We start from the raw sequence: 19568 nt of genomic DNA, 5'->3' as shown, positions 1-19568 counted from the left end.
TATGGCACCCGCATTCTCTCTCTCTCTCTCTCTCTCTCTCTCTCTCTCTCTCTCTCTCTCTCTCTCTCTCTCTCTCTCTCTCTCTCTCTCTCTCTATCTCTCTCTCTCTCTCTCTCTCTCTCTCTCTCTCTCTCTCTCTCTCTCTCTCTCTCTCTCTCTCTCTCTCTCTCTCTCTCTCTCTCTCTCTCTCTCTCTCTCTCTCTCTCGTTTTGATGGTGTCAGTTCATACACATGCTGTATTTTATAGTCCCACCTAATTTAAGATTTAGTAATGATATGACAGGAGTAGGAGAACTTTAAGGCATGCAGCTCATAAAATATCTAGAATTTATGGATACTTTGACCTTTACTTCCAATACCCCAGTAGTGTTAGTTCATTAATATATATTGTTGTTTTACTTAAGCCATGGTTCATTTTCAATATGACAAGAGCAGAGGAACTTAAAGGCATGCAGCTCATAAAACAACTAGAATTAATGGATACTTTGATCTTTACTTGTAATGCTCCTGCTGAGCCTTGGTGAGCAATCCTGTATCCTTCTTTGTATCTTTTCAGGTCAGTTCATGAAGGAATGTAAAATAAAGAGAGGATTCTAGAAGCAGAAAGTCTCACCCAATGGTCAAAGTATCCTGCAAACATCACCTGCAGTCAACCATCAAGTGCCTTCAGTGTGCTACGAGAGCTCACATGAATGCAAAATTACATGCAAATTCCATCTAGCCTCAAATTTTGGGGCTCTTATGCTCAAAGACAATACTTTCTTGACACTCATGACAGTGAATTTGAGTACTTTGTCAAATGTATCAACAACATTGCTCAAACTACTTGCTTATGGATGTTCTTGGCTTCCTTTGTGCAGTTGAAGCTGCTACCCCTGTGTTTTATGATCTGCATCCTTTTTGTTCAAAATTATACATAGTTATACCCATACGTAGTTATTTTATTGTATGCTAAACCTTTGCAATAAATTTTTACTTAAGCTAAAGACTTCCTGTGGTCTTTCCAGGATGAAGTGCCCAAGTACTACCAAAAAACAGCTCTGGCCCAGATGCTGGTGGACAAATGCAAAGACATTCCACTTGTGGGTAAGTAGGATCACTATTCATGCTCACCTGACATACCATATTTCCCGCCATATAAGACAGACCTGCGTTTAAGATGCACCTATAATTTGGCAAGATATATAAAAAAATAAATAAAAATAAATAAATAAAAAACCATTTTCCCTGAACTTAATGTGTATGCAGTATTACATTTGGCCACTTACAATTATGACTATGATACCATATGTTGCTTTTTGCCCTTCTCTGTGTTCAAAGTGTTCCACTGTTGTTTGAAGAATTACAGTGCTCTTACCCTGAGCAGCTGTGACTTTGAAATGGTAAACAAAAGGGTTGGTTGGTAGATTCACTCACTGTGCAGTGTGCGGGCGAACACTTTCGCCGAGCTACTGAGGGAACTAATCACACGGGGATGGTACGTTCGATGGGCAATCTTGGTCTTGATCTTGACATTCAGGAACCATATACCTACTTTCAAGTAGTAGTTGATTAATTTTTTTCAATCATATTATGTTTTAATTAGTAGTTATTTTTACAATGAAAAACAAAAATGTTTTTAAAGTAAACTTTTGTCATCCATGGATATCCATTCTTTCGAACATGTATCACAGAAAACATCAGCTGACAGGGCCGCTGCACAGCAGAAATACCTCCAGACTAATCCGCCCAAGTCTGCCCCACGATCGCCAAACAGTCAAGTCGGGCAGCACCCTGCTCTACCAATATTGTTCCCATGTAATAGCCGCTTTAACCATCACCGCCAAGGTACACAGCATACTGGTGACTGGTGCATCGCGGCGGTGTTGAGTTAATGTTCACACTGCACCTCGGCTCCCACGTGTGGCACATCTTCTTCTTCTTGTGACCTGTATGGTCATGTCCTCCTCTCTTATGCTTATTCACACTTTCCTTTTCTATTGCATCACACTATTCATTATTTGATTCAATCAATCAAAATTTGTACTTTCATACTGCGCAGGGGTAACTTTCGGCATTTTCTAAGTGAAAAAAAGTGCGCGTTACACGACGCAAAATACGGTATATTTCATTCTGGGGACATCTGGGAACTATTGTGTCATATGGAAATGTTTTGGGTGTTGGTTTTATACCAGTAACAATAACCCCTAGGCCTACCAAAACCTAATCATTGGCGTTTAAGACGCAGGGGGATTTTTCGAATCTTCTCTTTTGAAAAAAGTGCGTCTTATATGGCGGGAAATTCGGTATATCAAGATACCCACGCACTTGTATCCTAAGCTATATCATTATATTCAGATCTAAAAGCCAGAGACTGTACTTTGCACCTTAGAATGTGGATTTATTTCATATATAATATAATATCTATTATTACTGTTATTATTATTATTATTATTATATTTGAAATCTCGGAAAATTTCACATACTTTGGTAGTGTAGTTCAGAATAACGGGGAGTCTCGCCAGGAAGTCTTACAGCAGAGTGGCTTGGCCCACGGTGTTCTGGACTCGCTCAGCATGAGTATATGGTGTTATCGATACCTGTGCAAAAGGACAAAGATCCGGATCTTCAAGTCCCTTGAGCTCTCTGTCATACTTTATGGCTGTGAGACATGGACACTAGATAGGGACTTGGAAAGGTGGATTGGTCTTTTTTTTTTTTTTTTTTTTTTTTTTTTACAGCAAAGGAGACAGTTCAAGGGCACACAAAAAGCAAACATTAATGAAAAAAAAGCCCGCTACTCACTGCTCCTAAAAAGAATCCAAAGAGGTGGCCGAAAGATAGGTCAGTTTTGGGAGGAGAGGTGTCCTGATACCCTCCTCTTGAAAGAGTTTAAGTCGTAGGCAGGAGGAAATACAGATGAAGGAAGATTGTTCCAGAGTTTACCAGCGTGAGGGATGAAAGAGTGAAGATGCTGGTTAACTCTTGCATAAGAGATTTGGATAGTATAGGAATGCTCAAGAGTAGAAAGTCGTGTGCAGCGCGGCAGAAGGAGAGTGTGAGTCATGCAGTTAGCAAATTCAGAAGAGCATTCAGCATGAATGTATCGACAGAAGACAGAAAGAGAAGCAACATTGCAAAGGTATTTAAGAGGTAGAAGACTATCATTATGAGGAGGAGAGCTGATGAGACGAAGAGCCTTAGCCTCCACTCTGTCCAGAAGAGCTGTGTGAGTGGAGCCCCCCTACACATGAGATGCATACTCCATACGAGGGCGGACAAGGCCCCTGTATATGGACAGCAACTGTGCAGGGGAGAAGAACTGGCGGAGACGGTACAAAACGCCCAGCCTCGAGGAAGCTGATTTAGTAATAAATATCTACGCAGAATCATGGGATATCGGTGGAATGACTTTGTGTCAAACTGGCAACTACTCCGTGAGACTAATCTGACACATATTACCTGCATAGTCCGTCAATGCCAACTCCGGCTATGTGGGCACGTGGCACGTTACCCTGAAGCTGATCATGCTCATCAGGTTGTCTCTGTAAGAGACAACCATGAGTGGAGGTGGCCAAGGGGATATCCTGCCCACGGAGTTTGTGGCTTGAGCAAGTCAATAGATCCTTCCAGGAGGTACTCAGGATGGGAAAGGGGCCGGCGTGGAGACTCGCCCAGAGGGACCTCGAGCTTGGTGTCGTAAGGTGGGTGAGGCGATGTGCCCCCCAGCATATACCCCCATTGATTGATTGATATTTTTTAATTGGTCACTTGACAGATGTCAACACTGAGTGAGCTGTGAGTCTAGTGGAGTTAGTATACTATAGTTAACTAGCTGCACCTCTGCAAGATGTAAGGCAGAGGAATGACTCATGACATTAAAATAGCCAATTTGATTCATAAAGATGTATACTGAATGAATAAATTCTGTCATAATGCTGTATATTACTCAAAAGTAATATAGATGCAAGTTATTGAAACACTTGTCTTATATCTAGTATTGATGTACGGGTATCCCTCATATATTGCAGGGTTAGTGCGAATTTCCTATATCGTGGTGATATAAAAAAAACAACACTTATTGGGCATTGCGGACATTTCTCGAGAATCGCGGGTGTATGTTTTGATTGTTCAGTTCAGTTGAAGGTTGTGGACATACCCTTTGCAATGGCCTCCTCTTTGAATTGTGATGCCCTATCAGAGTCTTCTGTTCCAAGACCAAGACCCTCTGCTGTGCAGGGAGACAGTTTGTAAACAAACTTCATTGTTAATGACAACAACAATTTTATTTTAGTGTCGCTACACGAATACGCACATGTATACGTTTAAGTATACATACATTGTTCTGGGTCATACAAAATGTAGGCAACATAAATGCCTACTTACCTGCAAAGTTTCATTGCAATACCCCAGATAGTTTAGTTAGATGATCTCAGGTGTCCCATACCCCCTTAAGGGGGTACGGGACACCTGAGGTCATCTAACTAAACTATCGGGTATTGCGATGAAACTAAGTAGGCATCTATGTTGCCTACATTTTGTACGAGCCAGATCAATGTATGTATACTTGTATGTATACTTATACGTATACATGTGCGTATATGTGTAGCGACATTTAAAATTACACAGCACCATTAATACATAACCAATCAAGTTAAGAACATGAAGGTAATGAAGGGGGTTTGTAACGGGGTCGAGTGCGTGGAGGGGGAGGGTAGCTGCCAACCTCAACCTACACAGTGCTGTGAACATAGGCTTGCTTTGTCCTAAAAGTTACTGCGCTTCATCACATCACCACGGAAACACCACGTGACGTAGAGACTTCGGGTTTAAGGCAGACTGAAGAGGAAGGATGGATTAAGCGAATGATCATCAATTTAAAGCTACTGGCTTAGGTAGAGCAGTGAAATTGATGTTGGAAAGTGACCAAGTTTTCGGGAGAACGTCAGAACATCACTGTACTGGGAGAATCAATTTCACGGTACACCCCTGCCCTATAGGGGTTAACAGAAATTTCAGGAAATTGTACATCATACGTTAACAATTTAACATATTTCTGAGCATTTTAAGCACTGAATATTTTTTTCAAAAATTGTTGTCTTAAAGGTTAGTGTGCGCGGTATGCGCCGGAGCGCAGTATATGTCGCAAAATACGATAGTTTTCACGAACTGCCATGTGTAGGTCAGCTGGCCTCTTGAAGTGTTTGCTGGATCACGACTCTGCTTTGTTTTCTACAGGTCTGCAGTATGTGTTGGAAGTACGAAAAGACTTTAACAATACCCTTGATGGTTGTTACTACATCTGTGCCGTGTGCAGCAAGAAGATGACAGCCCACACCCTTGTTGCTCACATCAAGAGTATGCCTCACAGATTGAAATTTTCAGTAAGTATCAGTTTTTCTCAGACGATGTTTTTTTACTCCAAGGATATATATATATATATATATATATATATATATATATATATATATATATATATATATATATATATATATATATATATATATATATATATATATATATATATATATATATATATATATATATATATATATATATATATATATATATATATATATATATATATATATATATATATATATATATATATATATATATATATATATATATATATATATATATATATATATATATATATATATATATATATATATATATATATATATATATATATATATATATATATATATATATATATATATATATATATATATATATATATATATATATATATATATATATATATATATATATATATAACATGTAGATCAATTTTAGACATTCAGCCCCATTCTAGCCCCCAACCCTGCCACCCTTCAACAACCCCTTCCGAAACTTACAAGTGTTATTCTGACGTTATTATTGGCTTTCGCTTTTTTTGACCAAGAAAATATTAACCCTTTCATTGCTAAACGCTCGCAGCAAGTGGTAGGCTCATTTGCTGGTGGTGCTAAACGCTCGCTGAGAGCTCCACCCGCACTCAAATCTCCTGCGTATGAGAGTGTTCCAACACTATTTCTCACAACACAGAATTACCAATTGAGTGGGCTCTCCACAAAATTTGGTGGAAAATCATATCAGCCCACCGCAGGAAATCTACGGATGAGTAACTGGTGGATGTTCTTGTCTAATATAGAAGCATTTTTGCATAGCTTCACCTATCACCTGACTGATTCTTTGACCAAATAGTTGTAAATATTGCAGTTGGCAATACAACCTTGCCAGAAACTCAGAGAGATGTCTGCAGTTGCCTCAAAATGGCTGATCATCACTCACAGACTGACGCAAGTGTTCACATTCAACACTCCCTGAACGTGCATGTATTGCAGGAGAAGCATACATAACCGACTCATATAGATCTGGGCCTCCTCTTCCCAATGGTGTTTTTGGTTTTTATCTGTGATGAATAGTTTTTGAGATACAGGGATTAACCTGGGAGCGTTGGCGGACCCATTTTTGGGCTCCCGTGAGTTGGTCCACTGAAACGGCGGACCCCGTTTGGGGCTCGCCTCAAAACCCCTAATTCGTGCTAATTGTAGGTGGTGGCGGCATAGACCAACCCACCATGCATGCCCTGGGTCATTGTGGAGGGTGAGTGATCTTGAGGTGGGCTTATTTGTCATAGGTGGTACTGTAAGGTCATGGTAGACTGAATTAGCTATCCATACCTTGTCAAATTCTCTAAAGTAGACAACAAGCGACTCTCGGCTAGATGCCACGCGTCACGAGACCGTTTATTTTGTAACAAACACCACCCAAAAAGAATGGAGTTTTGAATAAAAGTAAATATTTTTAACGGCTTTATGGTTATGAGAGGAGTACTCTGATATACGTTCCATGCTCTTTTCTTAGTCTCAAAATGCAGTGTAATGTTGACGTTTCTTGGCCACTTCTCGGCTTTCCCATATCCAAAGCCCACGGGTTAAAAGAGACCCCCCATTTGACTTCCTGACTGCGCCTGAGGGGATACTCGCATCACGCACCACGCGCAATGAAAGGGTTAATACAAAATGACAAGTCACATATATGAAAAAACAGTTTTATTTATTCACTTATTCATTTCCAGGAGACGCACTGCAAGCACATTTTTGACAAGTATAGCTCCTATGACATTAAGGAATGGACAGCACCACTTGTGAAGACATTCACGGTGGATCTTGCCGAGGTATGTATTGTGACAAGATATTTTCTCTCTTTTTTTCTTTGTCTATAACACCATTAGGCTCTTTGAAGAAGCTTTGGTGATGAACACCAGCTTGTATATGTATCTGTTTTACATGTTAAACAATTTATTTAATTATATATATATATATATATATATATATATATATATATATATATATATATATATATATATATATATATATATATATATATATATATATATATATATATATATATATATATATATATATATATATATATATATATATATATATATATATATATATATATATATATATATATATATATATATATATATATATATATATATATATATATATATATATATATATATATATATATATATATATATATATATATATATATATATATATATATATATATATATATATATATATATATATATATATATATATATATATATATATATATATATATATATATATATATAGACAGCCAATTTAACTTTCAGAAAAAAGGTGCTCAAAGTTATGTAACATAAGGGTTGGTCACCATAGGGATGCTCTCAGTCCAGCTGTGCTCTGCTTCAGTGTGATCATGGCACTGTGGTATATACATGTCCACTCATGATCCAAGGAACGCACCTGTTATGGTGGTGTGTCTTGGTTGCACCAGGTCGTTGGTGATGGAAGATTGATTTTTTAGTGAGAGCTGGGTATGATCACGAACTGTTTTAGATAAAGTGGTTTTAAAACATAATGGTGAATATATAATATATATTGCAAAGATTGTAAAAACAAGCTGCTGCCAAAAGTATCTTCCTTTACTTAAGAGTATAGGGAAGCAGAACAGGAAACCTGTGTGTCTGTGAGCCATGCCAGTCTTCTTTTTCCCTCCCCTCTGCCAGAGGTAGCAGTCAAAGGCAAATAAAAAAGTGTAGAGAAAAATCCACACAACTGTTCCCCAAAGCGAAAATGGAATGAGGATCTGAAGAGTTATAAAAAACAATTCAAGAGGTGTCTTGATACTCCCTGAAAGAGGTCAAGCCATAGGAAGGGGGAAATACAGATGAAGGAAAATGTTTCCATTGTGTTTAAGTAATCTCTTTGTTCCCATAGCAGGAAGAGAAACAAAAATCAGCGGGTGCCAGACACTACTACAAAGCATGCAAAAAAATCTAAACTAAAAAAGAAAGACTGTATGGATTTATCCAGAGTTGCGAGACTGAAAAATATAGTCGATTTTTCACGCATGCTATCGTTTTTATTGATGAAAAAAGTATTTATTTAAGTTTTTCATATGAACATTGACTGTTTTGACACCTTTGAAATGATTGTAAGGAAGTGAACAAATAGACAAATACTCACTCCAGTTAAGATATCTTTGGAAGGATTGTTGCATGAGCAAAACTCAGCCGATTTTTACTCTTCATCCGTGCTCAGCCTCATTGAAGAACATCATAGTATTTGCTGGGCAGTAAGTGAAGTGTGACTGGACTATGAGCCTCCCTATGGTGTGTATCATGTCTAAAAGAATAAAGTCTCTTTTTCACAAGGGACTTTGGAAACCTCACCTTTGTAATACTTTCATGCCTTTTTTCAGGTGGAGAAGAAGATGGGGAGACACAAGCTTGCAGTGGCCTTTGAGAGAGAAATATCCTCAGTTCTTAAGTCTCTGAAGCAAAACATCAGTGAAATCAGCAGCCTAAGGTAATACCATAATTTATTCATGTTTCAGCTTTAGTATTGTTTCATTGCTACAAATTTTCCAGCAGAAAGGAGTGGAAAGTGTTAACCCGTAAAATCCGATACGCCACCCGGGTGGAATTGGTACACAAGTCCGATACGCCACCCGGGTGACAGGATCTTTAGCAGTGCACCACAAATGCGCTTTAATTGGTAACGCTGTCAAAATGCTTACACTGGTACTCCTACCCTCCCACTACGCCTCTGGTGGGAAAAATTTCAATTACACCCACCACGCTCACTTTGCCAAGGTCGCTTGTGGAGTACAGTCATGATTCCCAGATGCGCACCATATTTGCTGTTTTTTTTATCATTTTCTTAGTGAAAATGGTTCCTCCAGCGAAAAGAAAGCTAGTATATTCTAGTGACAGTGAGGATGAAAGGCGATCTCATCCTCTGGGGCCTCGTAGGGCAATGAGAGGGCGAGGAAGTGGGTTGAGCCCAGTTATAGTGACTCCTACCACCACCACCCAGCCTACACTATTATCCACCTCTGCATTGACATTTATGGCCTCTACTGGTGCCCCAGCAGCTTCAAGGGGTGCCAAGACCACCCATGGATCCTCTGTAGGTCGAGCAGGCAGGTCGACTGTGCGAGGTCGACCACACGGGAGAGAGAGGAGGACAGCGCGTGCATTATCTACTCACTCACAGCCTAGCACACTGCCTATCACCACAACTGTCTCTCTCCAAACTATTTCCTCTACTACTACTACTACTACTACTACTGCTACTACCAGTACTACTACTACTACTCAGCCTTGTACTAGTGGCACTTCTATAGGGACGTTTTATGGTAGAAAAGGTGGTATTAGAGTCCAAGGGAAGGTGAAGTCTGTCCCAGTACAGAACACCCTGTCCACCCAGTGCCCGACCACTAATCCCACGCCACCCTGCCAGTCCAAATTCATCACATACTGAAAATTCTTATCATGTACAAATACACACAACATATACAGACAGTCTAACAGCAGAACATCGTCTCTGAGAAGCGGGAGTCGCATTATTGCGTTCCGCTGGAGGCCCCAGCTTCCCCCACCCTCCCTCCTTCGCCCGGGACGGAGCGGAGGTTGCCAAATCACGCCGCACTCCAACTTCAAGGCTCTGTTGCGGCGAAACTAAATTGAGTATTGCCAAAATATTTTACCAGTATATGCGCATAATAAGTATATTGATGATAAAAATGTTTCCATTCAATTTTGTAACACTCGATTTTTTCGTGATTTAGCCGGATCACGGGGGGGTGCCCATATACCTCTGATCGGAGAGAAGGGGTTAAGAAAGGCCTTTGTCTTCCTGTAGACTAATATTACCATAAGATGATAATGATTTATATATTATACTATATTATTTATCAATGTCATTTCTTTGTAAAATTGCTTTTATTGTCTATGAAATACCATGTAAAACAATTTTTAGGTTGAAATTTATTGAGATGTGGGACACAATGTGATTCACAATAATTTAAATGGTGAAATTAATTTTGGTGTATGAGATTTTTGGTTTGCAAGCAAAATTCTGGAATGAAGTAAACTCGTAAATTGAGGTATGACATATTTATATTTAATGAAGCTGAATTTTGGAAAGACTTGGTAGATGAGGAATTTTTCTGTGCTGTTACAGGAAAAATTGGAGACCTTTCTGCTGTGACTAACCCCATTGAAGAAGTTCTGAAGGAACAGGGAGTTGGAGGTGCAAATTGATATATTGACCTTTCTTTTTCAGTCGACTACAAGAGGAGAAGACCAAAGTGTCCGAAGCTCCCACACCAAGCAAATCTACTGCGCCAGTCACAACCACCGCTAACAGTGTCCAGGAGATTCAGCACCCAAACACTGACAAGTCTAGGAATCAGAATGCTGGGGCTCGTGCCTCCTCCAGTGTAAATATTCCGTCTAAAAATCAGAATGCTGGGGCTCATGCTGCCTCCAATGTAAATATTCCATTACCATCAAAGTCAGCAGGTGAGTTGATTGCTCTCATCTCATACTAGATTAACTTGAATTTTATTAGTCATGTGTATGTTAATGAAAATAATAACTTATTAGTTGTTTATGGAGACTTGGGATGAAAGTAGACAAGTAGAATTGTATACACTGATGAAAGGGAATGATGATAGCAATTTACAGATGATGATTGTGAAAGAGAAAATGAAAAAGTATATACAAGACAAAACAAATTATATTTCTAAAAGTAGCATATGTAAAAGTCATTGTGTGTATAGATGAATTGATAGATATAACATGTAATTATACACACAAGCTTCCTTGTATGCCTTTTCCAGGTCCACTCAATGGGCTGCTAAATACCCTCTTTACCAGTTGATTCATGATATGTAATTTTTTTCAAGGACCCAAAACTAACACCAACAACAAAAATAATGACGGTTATTTTGAGAATGAAGAGGATGAGGTTCTGATACTTCCTCAAGAGAAGAAACCTGCAAATGCAAAGAAATTTTCTTCAAATGGTGAGATATTCTAATGCTAAATTTGGTTCATGTACATACTATCTTGTACTATTTACATTTTGAATATTTGAGGTATTTTCTTGTTTGAGAGTTAAGAATGCCACTTGCCAACAGAGATGATAGGGAAGAATATAATGACCAATAGGATGTGAAATGAGAATGATAGATGTGCAAGAAAAGCTCATAAATAGGAAGACATAGTACATCTTAGGAATAGTGTGATAAGTATTATGCATAAAGACTACTATATACCTAGACAGATGATATTGTTCTAAAGCTATACTCATTATTTCAGGACAAGGATTTACAAAACGCAACTACCGTCCTGGGCCGAATTTTCGGCGCCGGAGCAAATCAAGATCATCCACACCTTCATTATCACCCATTAAAACCCGGTCAAGATCAAGATCGAAGTCTAGGTCATTATCACCCAAGAGGAATCCTTTACATTCACCTCCCAACAAGCTAAGGCAAATATAACATATTAAGCAGACAGTTTGTGAATGCAGTGGGGGTAATTAACTGAATGTCAGGAGCCATTGTGTGCTGGCTGACTGGCCCCTTGGGTGTCTCCTTATTTTCTTGAGATTCCTGGTATATTTTTCCTTACAGCTTGTGGCTGTGACTTCTCTGCAGGCTGTTTTGTCTTTATTGATATCCATTCATACATGTGAAAAGGGCAGAGGGGGGCGTGTTAAATGAGGTGGAGTTGAGAGTTGAGGGACGACGGCCAGTGGGAAGGCCTAAAAAAGTGGAGCAGATGTGTGATGGAGGATATGAATATATTGGGAATAGAGGAATATATGGCACAAGATCGACAGATGTGGAGGAGAGTCATCGCCTGTCCAACCCCACCTTGAATGGGAAAATATGGACGTTAAACGACAATGATGATGATGTTGATGATGATTCGTACTAGCAGTGAGAGACCTCGAGTTGGATACCATGACTGGGATCTGGAAAATGTATATAATAATTTTAATTTAAATCAGAAAAGATCTGGATGTGGGCAGGAGGTTGACTTCATGAAATTCCTTAATTAAAGTGCATTATATCTTATTCCTGTTCCTATCTCTCTACTGCACCACCACAGGAAGCACAGCAAATCACCTCCTCGCCGGAAACCAGACAGACGAAGCCCACAGAGACGAAGCCCACAGAGACGAAGTCCACAGAGACACAGTTTGGAGAGACCCGGCTCAGACAGACATCATCTACCTGGTCGAAAGAGGAAGCACTCGAGGTCACCCGTGTCTCCTCATCACAGTCGCTCAAGGTCCCGCTCAAGAGACATCCGCAAGCGCTACAGGTCAAGGAGTCGCTCCAGATCAAGGCACAGATCACCACCACACAGAAAGTCAGTGTGATACTCTTACCTCTTTCTTTTGGCTGGGTGGTCTGGAGTTTTAGGAGTGAGCTTCATGCAAAGTATCTTTGGAATTAGTTGCATTCTATAGTAACCAGAGCAGCTCAAAAAACTTGGTGTTTATATTTAGTAGAAAATTAGTTATTATTGTTTTCTTTCTTTATGATATCGGCAATGCTATATTGAGTTTATTAAAGGATTGAAGCAGTAGCAAGACTGTAAAAAGTTCCTTCAAGACTGGTAGCTTATGCAGTATTTTAGTTGTGTAACAGAAGGTAAACCATAACTGCATTGCTTTGGACCTCAGAAACTCATACTTATCAGTAATTAATCTTAAAAAATGTACTTTGTAAGTAAGAGCAGACTGAATGTAAGTGGTTTAACCCTTTCATTGTGCGTTGTGAGGGAGGCGACAATCCCCCCAGGCGCACTCGGGCAGGCCAACGGGGGGGTCTCTTTTAACTGCTGTATCTCAAAAAACTATTCATTACAGCTAAAAAACAAAAACACTTATGTCGGTGCATGTGCGACAGCCAGCCACATTGAGGCAACTGAGAAGATCTCTTGATGGGTTTCTGGCAGGGTAGTATTGCCTACTGCAAAATTTACAACTATTTGGTAAAAGAATCAGTCAAGTGATAGGTGAAGCTATGCAAAAATGCCGCTATATTGGACAACAACATCCACCAGTTACTCGTCCCTAGATTTTCCACTCTAGGCTGATCTGATTTTCCACCAAATTTAGTGGAAAACCCACTGAATTGGCAATGCTGTGGGGTGAGAAGAGGCTTGTAAAATATTGTGGGAACACGCTCATACGCGGGAAATTTAAGTGCGATTGGAGATAGCAGCGAGTGTTTAGCACCACCAGCAAATGACGCTACCACTTGCTGCGAGCGTTTAGCAGTTTAAGGGTTAAGACTGAATAATGTATTAATATACATTATATTGATTTTCTTGAAACCGTGTTATTTTAAGGAATCTGTGTAATATGAGGGAAAAACCCTATTTTTTGACACCGTGCTATTTTGAATTCGTGCGATCTAAAGTCGTGCAAATCAAAGACTCCCTGTACAGTTAGTTATTAAATAGAGAGGAAATTATGATATCAAGGATACCATTTGTATTTTTGTGTCTTCAGGAGAGAAGGCTGGACCCGACACTCCCCACCTCCCAAGAGAGATAGTACAGAAGAAGGGAAGCGTCGTGCTGCTCGCAGGAGATTACAGGACTTCCGTGAGGTTGAAATGAAAGTAAAGGCGAGACACAGGAATTTGATGGTGAGATTATTCTCCAAGGTTATTCCTTGAAATTTCATACATTCCCTGCTTTTTATATAAGAGCAAGTTCAATGAATGAGTGGTCAGGAATTGGTGATGCCATCCATGACTTGCCAGTTGTGTGATTAAGGAAACCTTGTGTCATTTAAAAGGGGAGGATAAGTGCTGATCTTAGTAAAGCAATATCACTTACCCATTTATTGAGCAAGTTTGTTTTTCTTACTACTGATTTGTGCAGATATAATGATATTTCTCTCTCTCTCTCTCTCTCTCTCTCTCTCTCTCTCTCTCTCTCTCTCTCTCTCTCTCTGTCTCTCTCTCTGTCTCTCTCTCTCTCTGTCTCTCTCTCTCTCTCTGTCTCTCTCTGTCTCTCTCTCTGTCTCTCTCTCTCTCTGTCTCTCATTTCCCTCTGCAGCAAGAGCTGGGGATTGGTTCATAGTGCCACTTAACATAAATTATACTATTATTTATATTTCTTGACACCCTGCTCCCTTGCGAGAACTTCCCTCCAGGGGGTGGCCACAGCAGAAGTGTCTCCATCTCTCCCTGTTCTGGCACTCCCTCTTAGCACACTCAATCCTGCTGCTTCCTACTCTCTCACCCTATTGATCCATTTCACAGGTGGTCTTCCCCTGACACCCCCTCCCTTATACACTTCACGAATTCTTTCTCCCCCATTCTCATCATGTCCAAACCATCTCAACGCACCACGCTTCACCTTCTCCACCACTCCACACTCCACTCCTTTCGCTGTCACACTCATACCAAACCACTCATACATGCTTTCATTACTTTCTCCATCCCATCCTGTAACACCACATGCACCTCTTACATAACTCAGGATAATACTGTTCCTTATTCCCATCTTTATGTCCATGATCACACTTCCTTTCATAACTCTCCAATTCACCCACCACTCGTCTGCCCTTCTCTGCTCTTTCCCTCACCTCACCTTCCATATTGCCATGCTTACATAAAACAGTCCCCAACTATTTAAACTCAGTCACCTCCATTCTCTCCTCCCCTAACCTTATCCCACTTCATTGTACCCTCTGCTCTAACTCTGTATGACTTTGCAAAATCAATTACCTGTTCTTTTGCCCTCTCAAATACCATAACCTTACTCCAGCATTCACTCTCAGCTTTCTCCTCTTACACACCCTGTCAAACTCATCCACTATCCTCTGCAGCATCCCCTCATTCTCTGTCAACAACACTGTATCATCTGCAATCAGGCCCGCCACCAATGACTGCTCCTTACCTCCAACTTTCAGCCTTGGATCAAGCTCCCCCACTCTGACTTTCACTTCTCTCATACAACCATCCATGTACACATTAAAAAGCCATTGTTGATTTTGTCACACCACACCTTATCACATCACCATTATTGCTCTTTATTGTCAACAGATTGTTTATGAGAAGGCACCAGAGACTCATCCACTCTACAACCGTGAGTGGAAGCTCTTCTGGGAGCGGCGATGTCGTGAACTGGAGAAAGAAGGTCTGGACCCCTTCCTGTATAACTTCAAAAGGGAGTGGGCTGTGTATTGGCACCATCGTATGAAGGAATTGATTGATCAGAATTTTAAGGAGAAAAGAGATGCACTCCTTAAGAAATTCAAAATTGAGGATCCTGATCTGGAGGAGAGTGAACTTTATGATGGCAGTAAACCTCCAGGTTCATTGAAGAAACGTGATAATGATGATGTAGAGAAAGTGAGCCGCATTGACAGATCTCCCAGTCCGTGGGAGGAGGATGGCCCTGCCATTGGTAGAAACCCTTCTCCAACACCTGAAGAAATAATGAACACTGCTGAAGGGAAATATTCTTCAAAGTCCAAAGAATCTTCTGCTGCTAAATTTGAAGATGATTTCTCTGTTATAGGAACACTGAAGCTTTTGAATGAATTGGAAGATCAGTTAGGATCTTTTGGGCCTGCAATTACAACACTTCTTGGGAAAGCTGTTGATTGCAGTCAGAAAGGTGAAGACACATTAGAGTTGTTTAATGATCCAGACAATTTGGTGTTAGTTCGGTATGCGAGAGAGAAGTTATCGTCTCAAATATCTGCAGGAATATTGGGAGTAGCTGCTTTGGTGAAGACACAGATGGCTGTGGAGAGATCAATGTGGCTTCAGTCTCAGGCTGAAAAGTTGGCTAATGAAGGGAAATATCTAGGTCTAGATATTGCAGGTATTGCAAAAGCAACATTGGGAAGAGACACTGTTCAAATTGCACAATACATAGCTCAACATTTGCTTCAAGTAGGCAAATCAAATGCTAGTGAGAATGACCTACAAAGCATTTTGTATGCAGTTTTGGCAGCACATACTAAGCTACTAGTGGAAACCTCTAAAAAGGCTCAAATGGATACTCCAGTGACAGAAGGTACAACTGTTTCTACTCCCTGCATGCCCCCTGCCTCTAGTGATCCTCCCAAAGAATTACCAGATGCACCCAGTGAAACACCTGAAGATGCAAAACAGCCACTATTCCCATCTACAGTGCCAGGTAAATCACCTGATGGTGATAACATGGAAGGTGACAGGAGTTCATTTAAATTATCAAGTGGCTTGGAATTTTTACAGAATTCCTATGATGAAGAAAATGGAAAAGAAATGGAGAATTTATCATTAGATGATTTAAGATCACTTTTGTCAAATTTCAATTCCTTGAGCACAGAGGAAAAGCAAGCTCTCACTGCATATCTGAAAAAATTAGAAGCTACGGACAGTAAAAAAGTGACAAAGCTACGAGAAGAGATTCAAAAGAGTGCAAGGAATGCACCAAAAGCCAGTAATGTGAAACTTGCGTCCAAATCTGGAAAGTCAGCACCTCGGCCTCAAGGCACTGCACACACAGACTCTAACAGTCGATTGGGTCAACAGCAGCCATCAGGAGCATCACAGATGTCAACTCCAGAAGGGAAAGTTCCTCCAACACAAGCAGGTGAGGACAGGAACATGAGACCACATTCCAAGGACAGTGCAAGCCAGCCACCTCTTGCTTCACCATTGAAGAAAAACTTCATGGCTAACTCAAAAGAAGCAGATGGCAGGCATGACTCCAAAGGCATTGCTGGACCATCAGCAGGCCAAGATCCCACCTGCAACATGCCTCCAACAGTCTCAGGGGTCCGTAACATGCCTCCAAGCTTAGATCCTCCCTCTCACAACCTGCCACCATCACTAGGTAGAATGGGTGAAATGGCACAAGACTTTGGACCGAGTGTTCTCAAACCTGACCGCATGGATCAGCCAGTGTTTGACAAAGGCCATAATCGTCCCTTTCCCCAGCAAACCTTCCTGGATAGGCAGGGGCCAGGTTCTGACAGTGAACTGCTAGGTCAGAATAATCCAATGGGTCCAGATGGTCCTGACAGGTTTGATAGACCAGGTGATGCTCGATTTGACAGACTTGGAGAAGGCAGATTTGACAGGCCTGGAGAACCAAGATTTGATGGGCCAGGAGAACCAAGATATGGTGGGCCAGGAGACCAAAGGTTTAGCAGGCCTGGAGAACGAAGATTTGATGGACCTGGAGAACCTAGATTTGATGAGCCAGGAGGGCCTAGATTTGACAGGCCCAGCGAAGCAAGATTTGATGGGCCGAAGGATCCCAATTTTGACAGAATGGGAGAAGAGAGATTTGGTGGACCAGGAGAACCAAGATTCAGTGGTCCAGGAGAACCCAGGTATGACATGCCAGGACCATCAAGGTTTGATGGACCAGGAGGGTTCAATGGGCCTGATGGACCTGGAAGACCAGGGTTTGACAGACAAGGAGACTCAAGGTTTGGCAGGCCTGGAGAACCCTATAACTCTCAGTGGGATGGGTTTGGCAGAGGAGGTCCAGCAGTGGATGACCATGCATTCCCACCTCAGGATGAGAATTATTACCAGTGGTATGACAAGGGTTCTCAGGGTCCACCTGAGCCCAGCAACTTTGGTCCCCGAGGCCGGGCAAGGGCAGGCTGGTCAGGCCGCCCGTTTAGGGGAATGCCAGGCAGGGGACTTCACTCTAACACCAGACAGTCATACAGGGAACCATGGTAATACAGAATAATCAATTTGTATCATGAGTAAATACTTCAGTATCAGATAGCCTCTTTAGATTTTCTTTTTGTAAGGAGTGATGAATTCGATCATAAGATCGAAATTATTTTTGGAATGTACATATAGATATTTTATCTAAGGAAATCTTTGGCATTTAAAGAGGAACCATATTTGACCGATACTCTGTAAATATTGCTGGTGCAAGAATTCTGTATTCCAGTTCCTTGTGTATCCATTTATAATAAAATATCTTAAAAGGTTTGGATGCTTACTGTTGACCCCTAAAGTTTACCTTTTGGATGTTGGGTGTGGAGTGATCTTTAACCCGGTAGCAGGGACGGGCCAAATTTGTGCCATGATTTTAACCCCCCAAAATAGATGATACATAAACTGATCATAAATACTTTGATATATATTATGTGAGTGATGATTTTTTCTCATTTTTCTCACTAAGAGGGACCATTAACACTTAAAGCGCGGGCTAGATTTTGCCGCGCCTGGCCCGCCACGCGGGCATATTCACTCAAAAACCACCTCACTTCAACCTCAAGTATCTTCTCTCTTACTGAGCTAACGTTGCTGAATGAGGTATCATTGTAAAGTCTTTCCTTAGCTGTCCTTTGACGTTAATTTGAACACCATATAAGCATTGGTAGAACGAGTACAGAGTTAAGAAGTAGGAACTATGAAAACATATTATTATAGACAGATACCCACCTCTATTGTTCTTATTTTCTATTATTTAGCAATAAAAAGCATCACTTTTTTACAGCTTCTGTGTACCATACCCATATAAAGCTCAAAAACGGCATGTTTACTGTACTTGACGACAAACTAATCAAATTAGGCGGCGCGTTCATTAAAAAAATGCCATGTCCACTATTGTGGACACCCGCGCTACGAGCCCACGCTCCGGCTGTCCACTATTGTGGACACCCGCGCTTTAAGGGTTAATTAACCCTTAAAGCGCGGGTTAAGGGATTTAAGCCGCTGAGAAAGTGGGGGGTGGGGAAGGGGCGTCATTTTCTCCTGATAAATTACTCCTTAGACTTATTACCCAACTCTCCTCTCAAAATTATCATTATTTAAATTTGTAAAGTAATGGGGCTAAGTTATCATCCAGGGTTTCTAGGCGATGGCTGAGTGGTAGCGTGCTAGTGTCGTGTTCGGGAGATCCAAGAGGGACGTCTGTTCGAATCCTGGCCGGTACACAGCTGGGATTTTTTCAGTCGCTGCCGAGTGGCCTAAGACTACCCACATGCAAGGCAGGTTGGGCAGGGGGCCGGGGACAGCTGGCTAACGTGAGAGGTGGAGGACGGGACAATAAATGAGTTAATTAGACTGTAGCCTAGCGCTTTGTTGTAGTAAAAAGTAGTAAACAAAGTCTAGCATCAACAGTCGCTTCATTCGCTGGACATTGTCCGTTTACGTGCAGTTCTGACTTAGTTTTGTTATGAATGTCGTTTCAGATTAATTTATAATAGTTCAAAAGGCACATACTTATC

General features: G+C 40.7%; 1 protein-coding gene across 1 annotated transcript in view; it reads left to right on the top strand.

The window, feature by feature from the left end:
• Positions 1-19568, top strand: part of LOC127006001 (uncharacterized) — a 41734-nt gene that overhangs the window by 20595 nt on the left and 1571 nt on the right. Inside the window, exons 3-12 of the mRNA XM_050875483.1 lie at positions 1008-1086; positions 5218-5363; positions 7067-7165; positions 8749-8855; positions 10617-10855; positions 11242-11361; positions 11657-11831; positions 12490-12718; positions 15415-15723; positions 17405-17801. Of these exons, the coding sequence (XP_050731440.1) occupies positions 1008-1086; positions 5218-5363; positions 7067-7165; positions 8749-8855; positions 10617-10855; positions 11242-11361; positions 11657-11831; positions 12490-12718; positions 15415-15723; positions 17405-17801 (1900 nt within the window). The remainder of the gene's footprint in view (positions 1-1007; positions 1087-5217; positions 5364-7066; positions 7166-8748; positions 8856-10616; positions 10856-11241; positions 11362-11656; positions 11832-12489; positions 12719-15414; positions 15724-17404; positions 17802-19568) is intronic.

Source organism: Eriocheir sinensis, chromosome 31, assembly GCF_024679095.1.
Source record: "Eriocheir sinensis breed Jianghai 21 chromosome 31, ASM2467909v1, whole genome shotgun sequence".
Taxonomy (NCBI): Eukaryota; Metazoa; Arthropoda; class Malacostraca; order Decapoda; family Varunidae; genus Eriocheir; species Eriocheir sinensis.
Note: the sequence above shows the minus strand (reverse complement) of the source record. Positions and strands in the feature narration are given on the sequence as shown.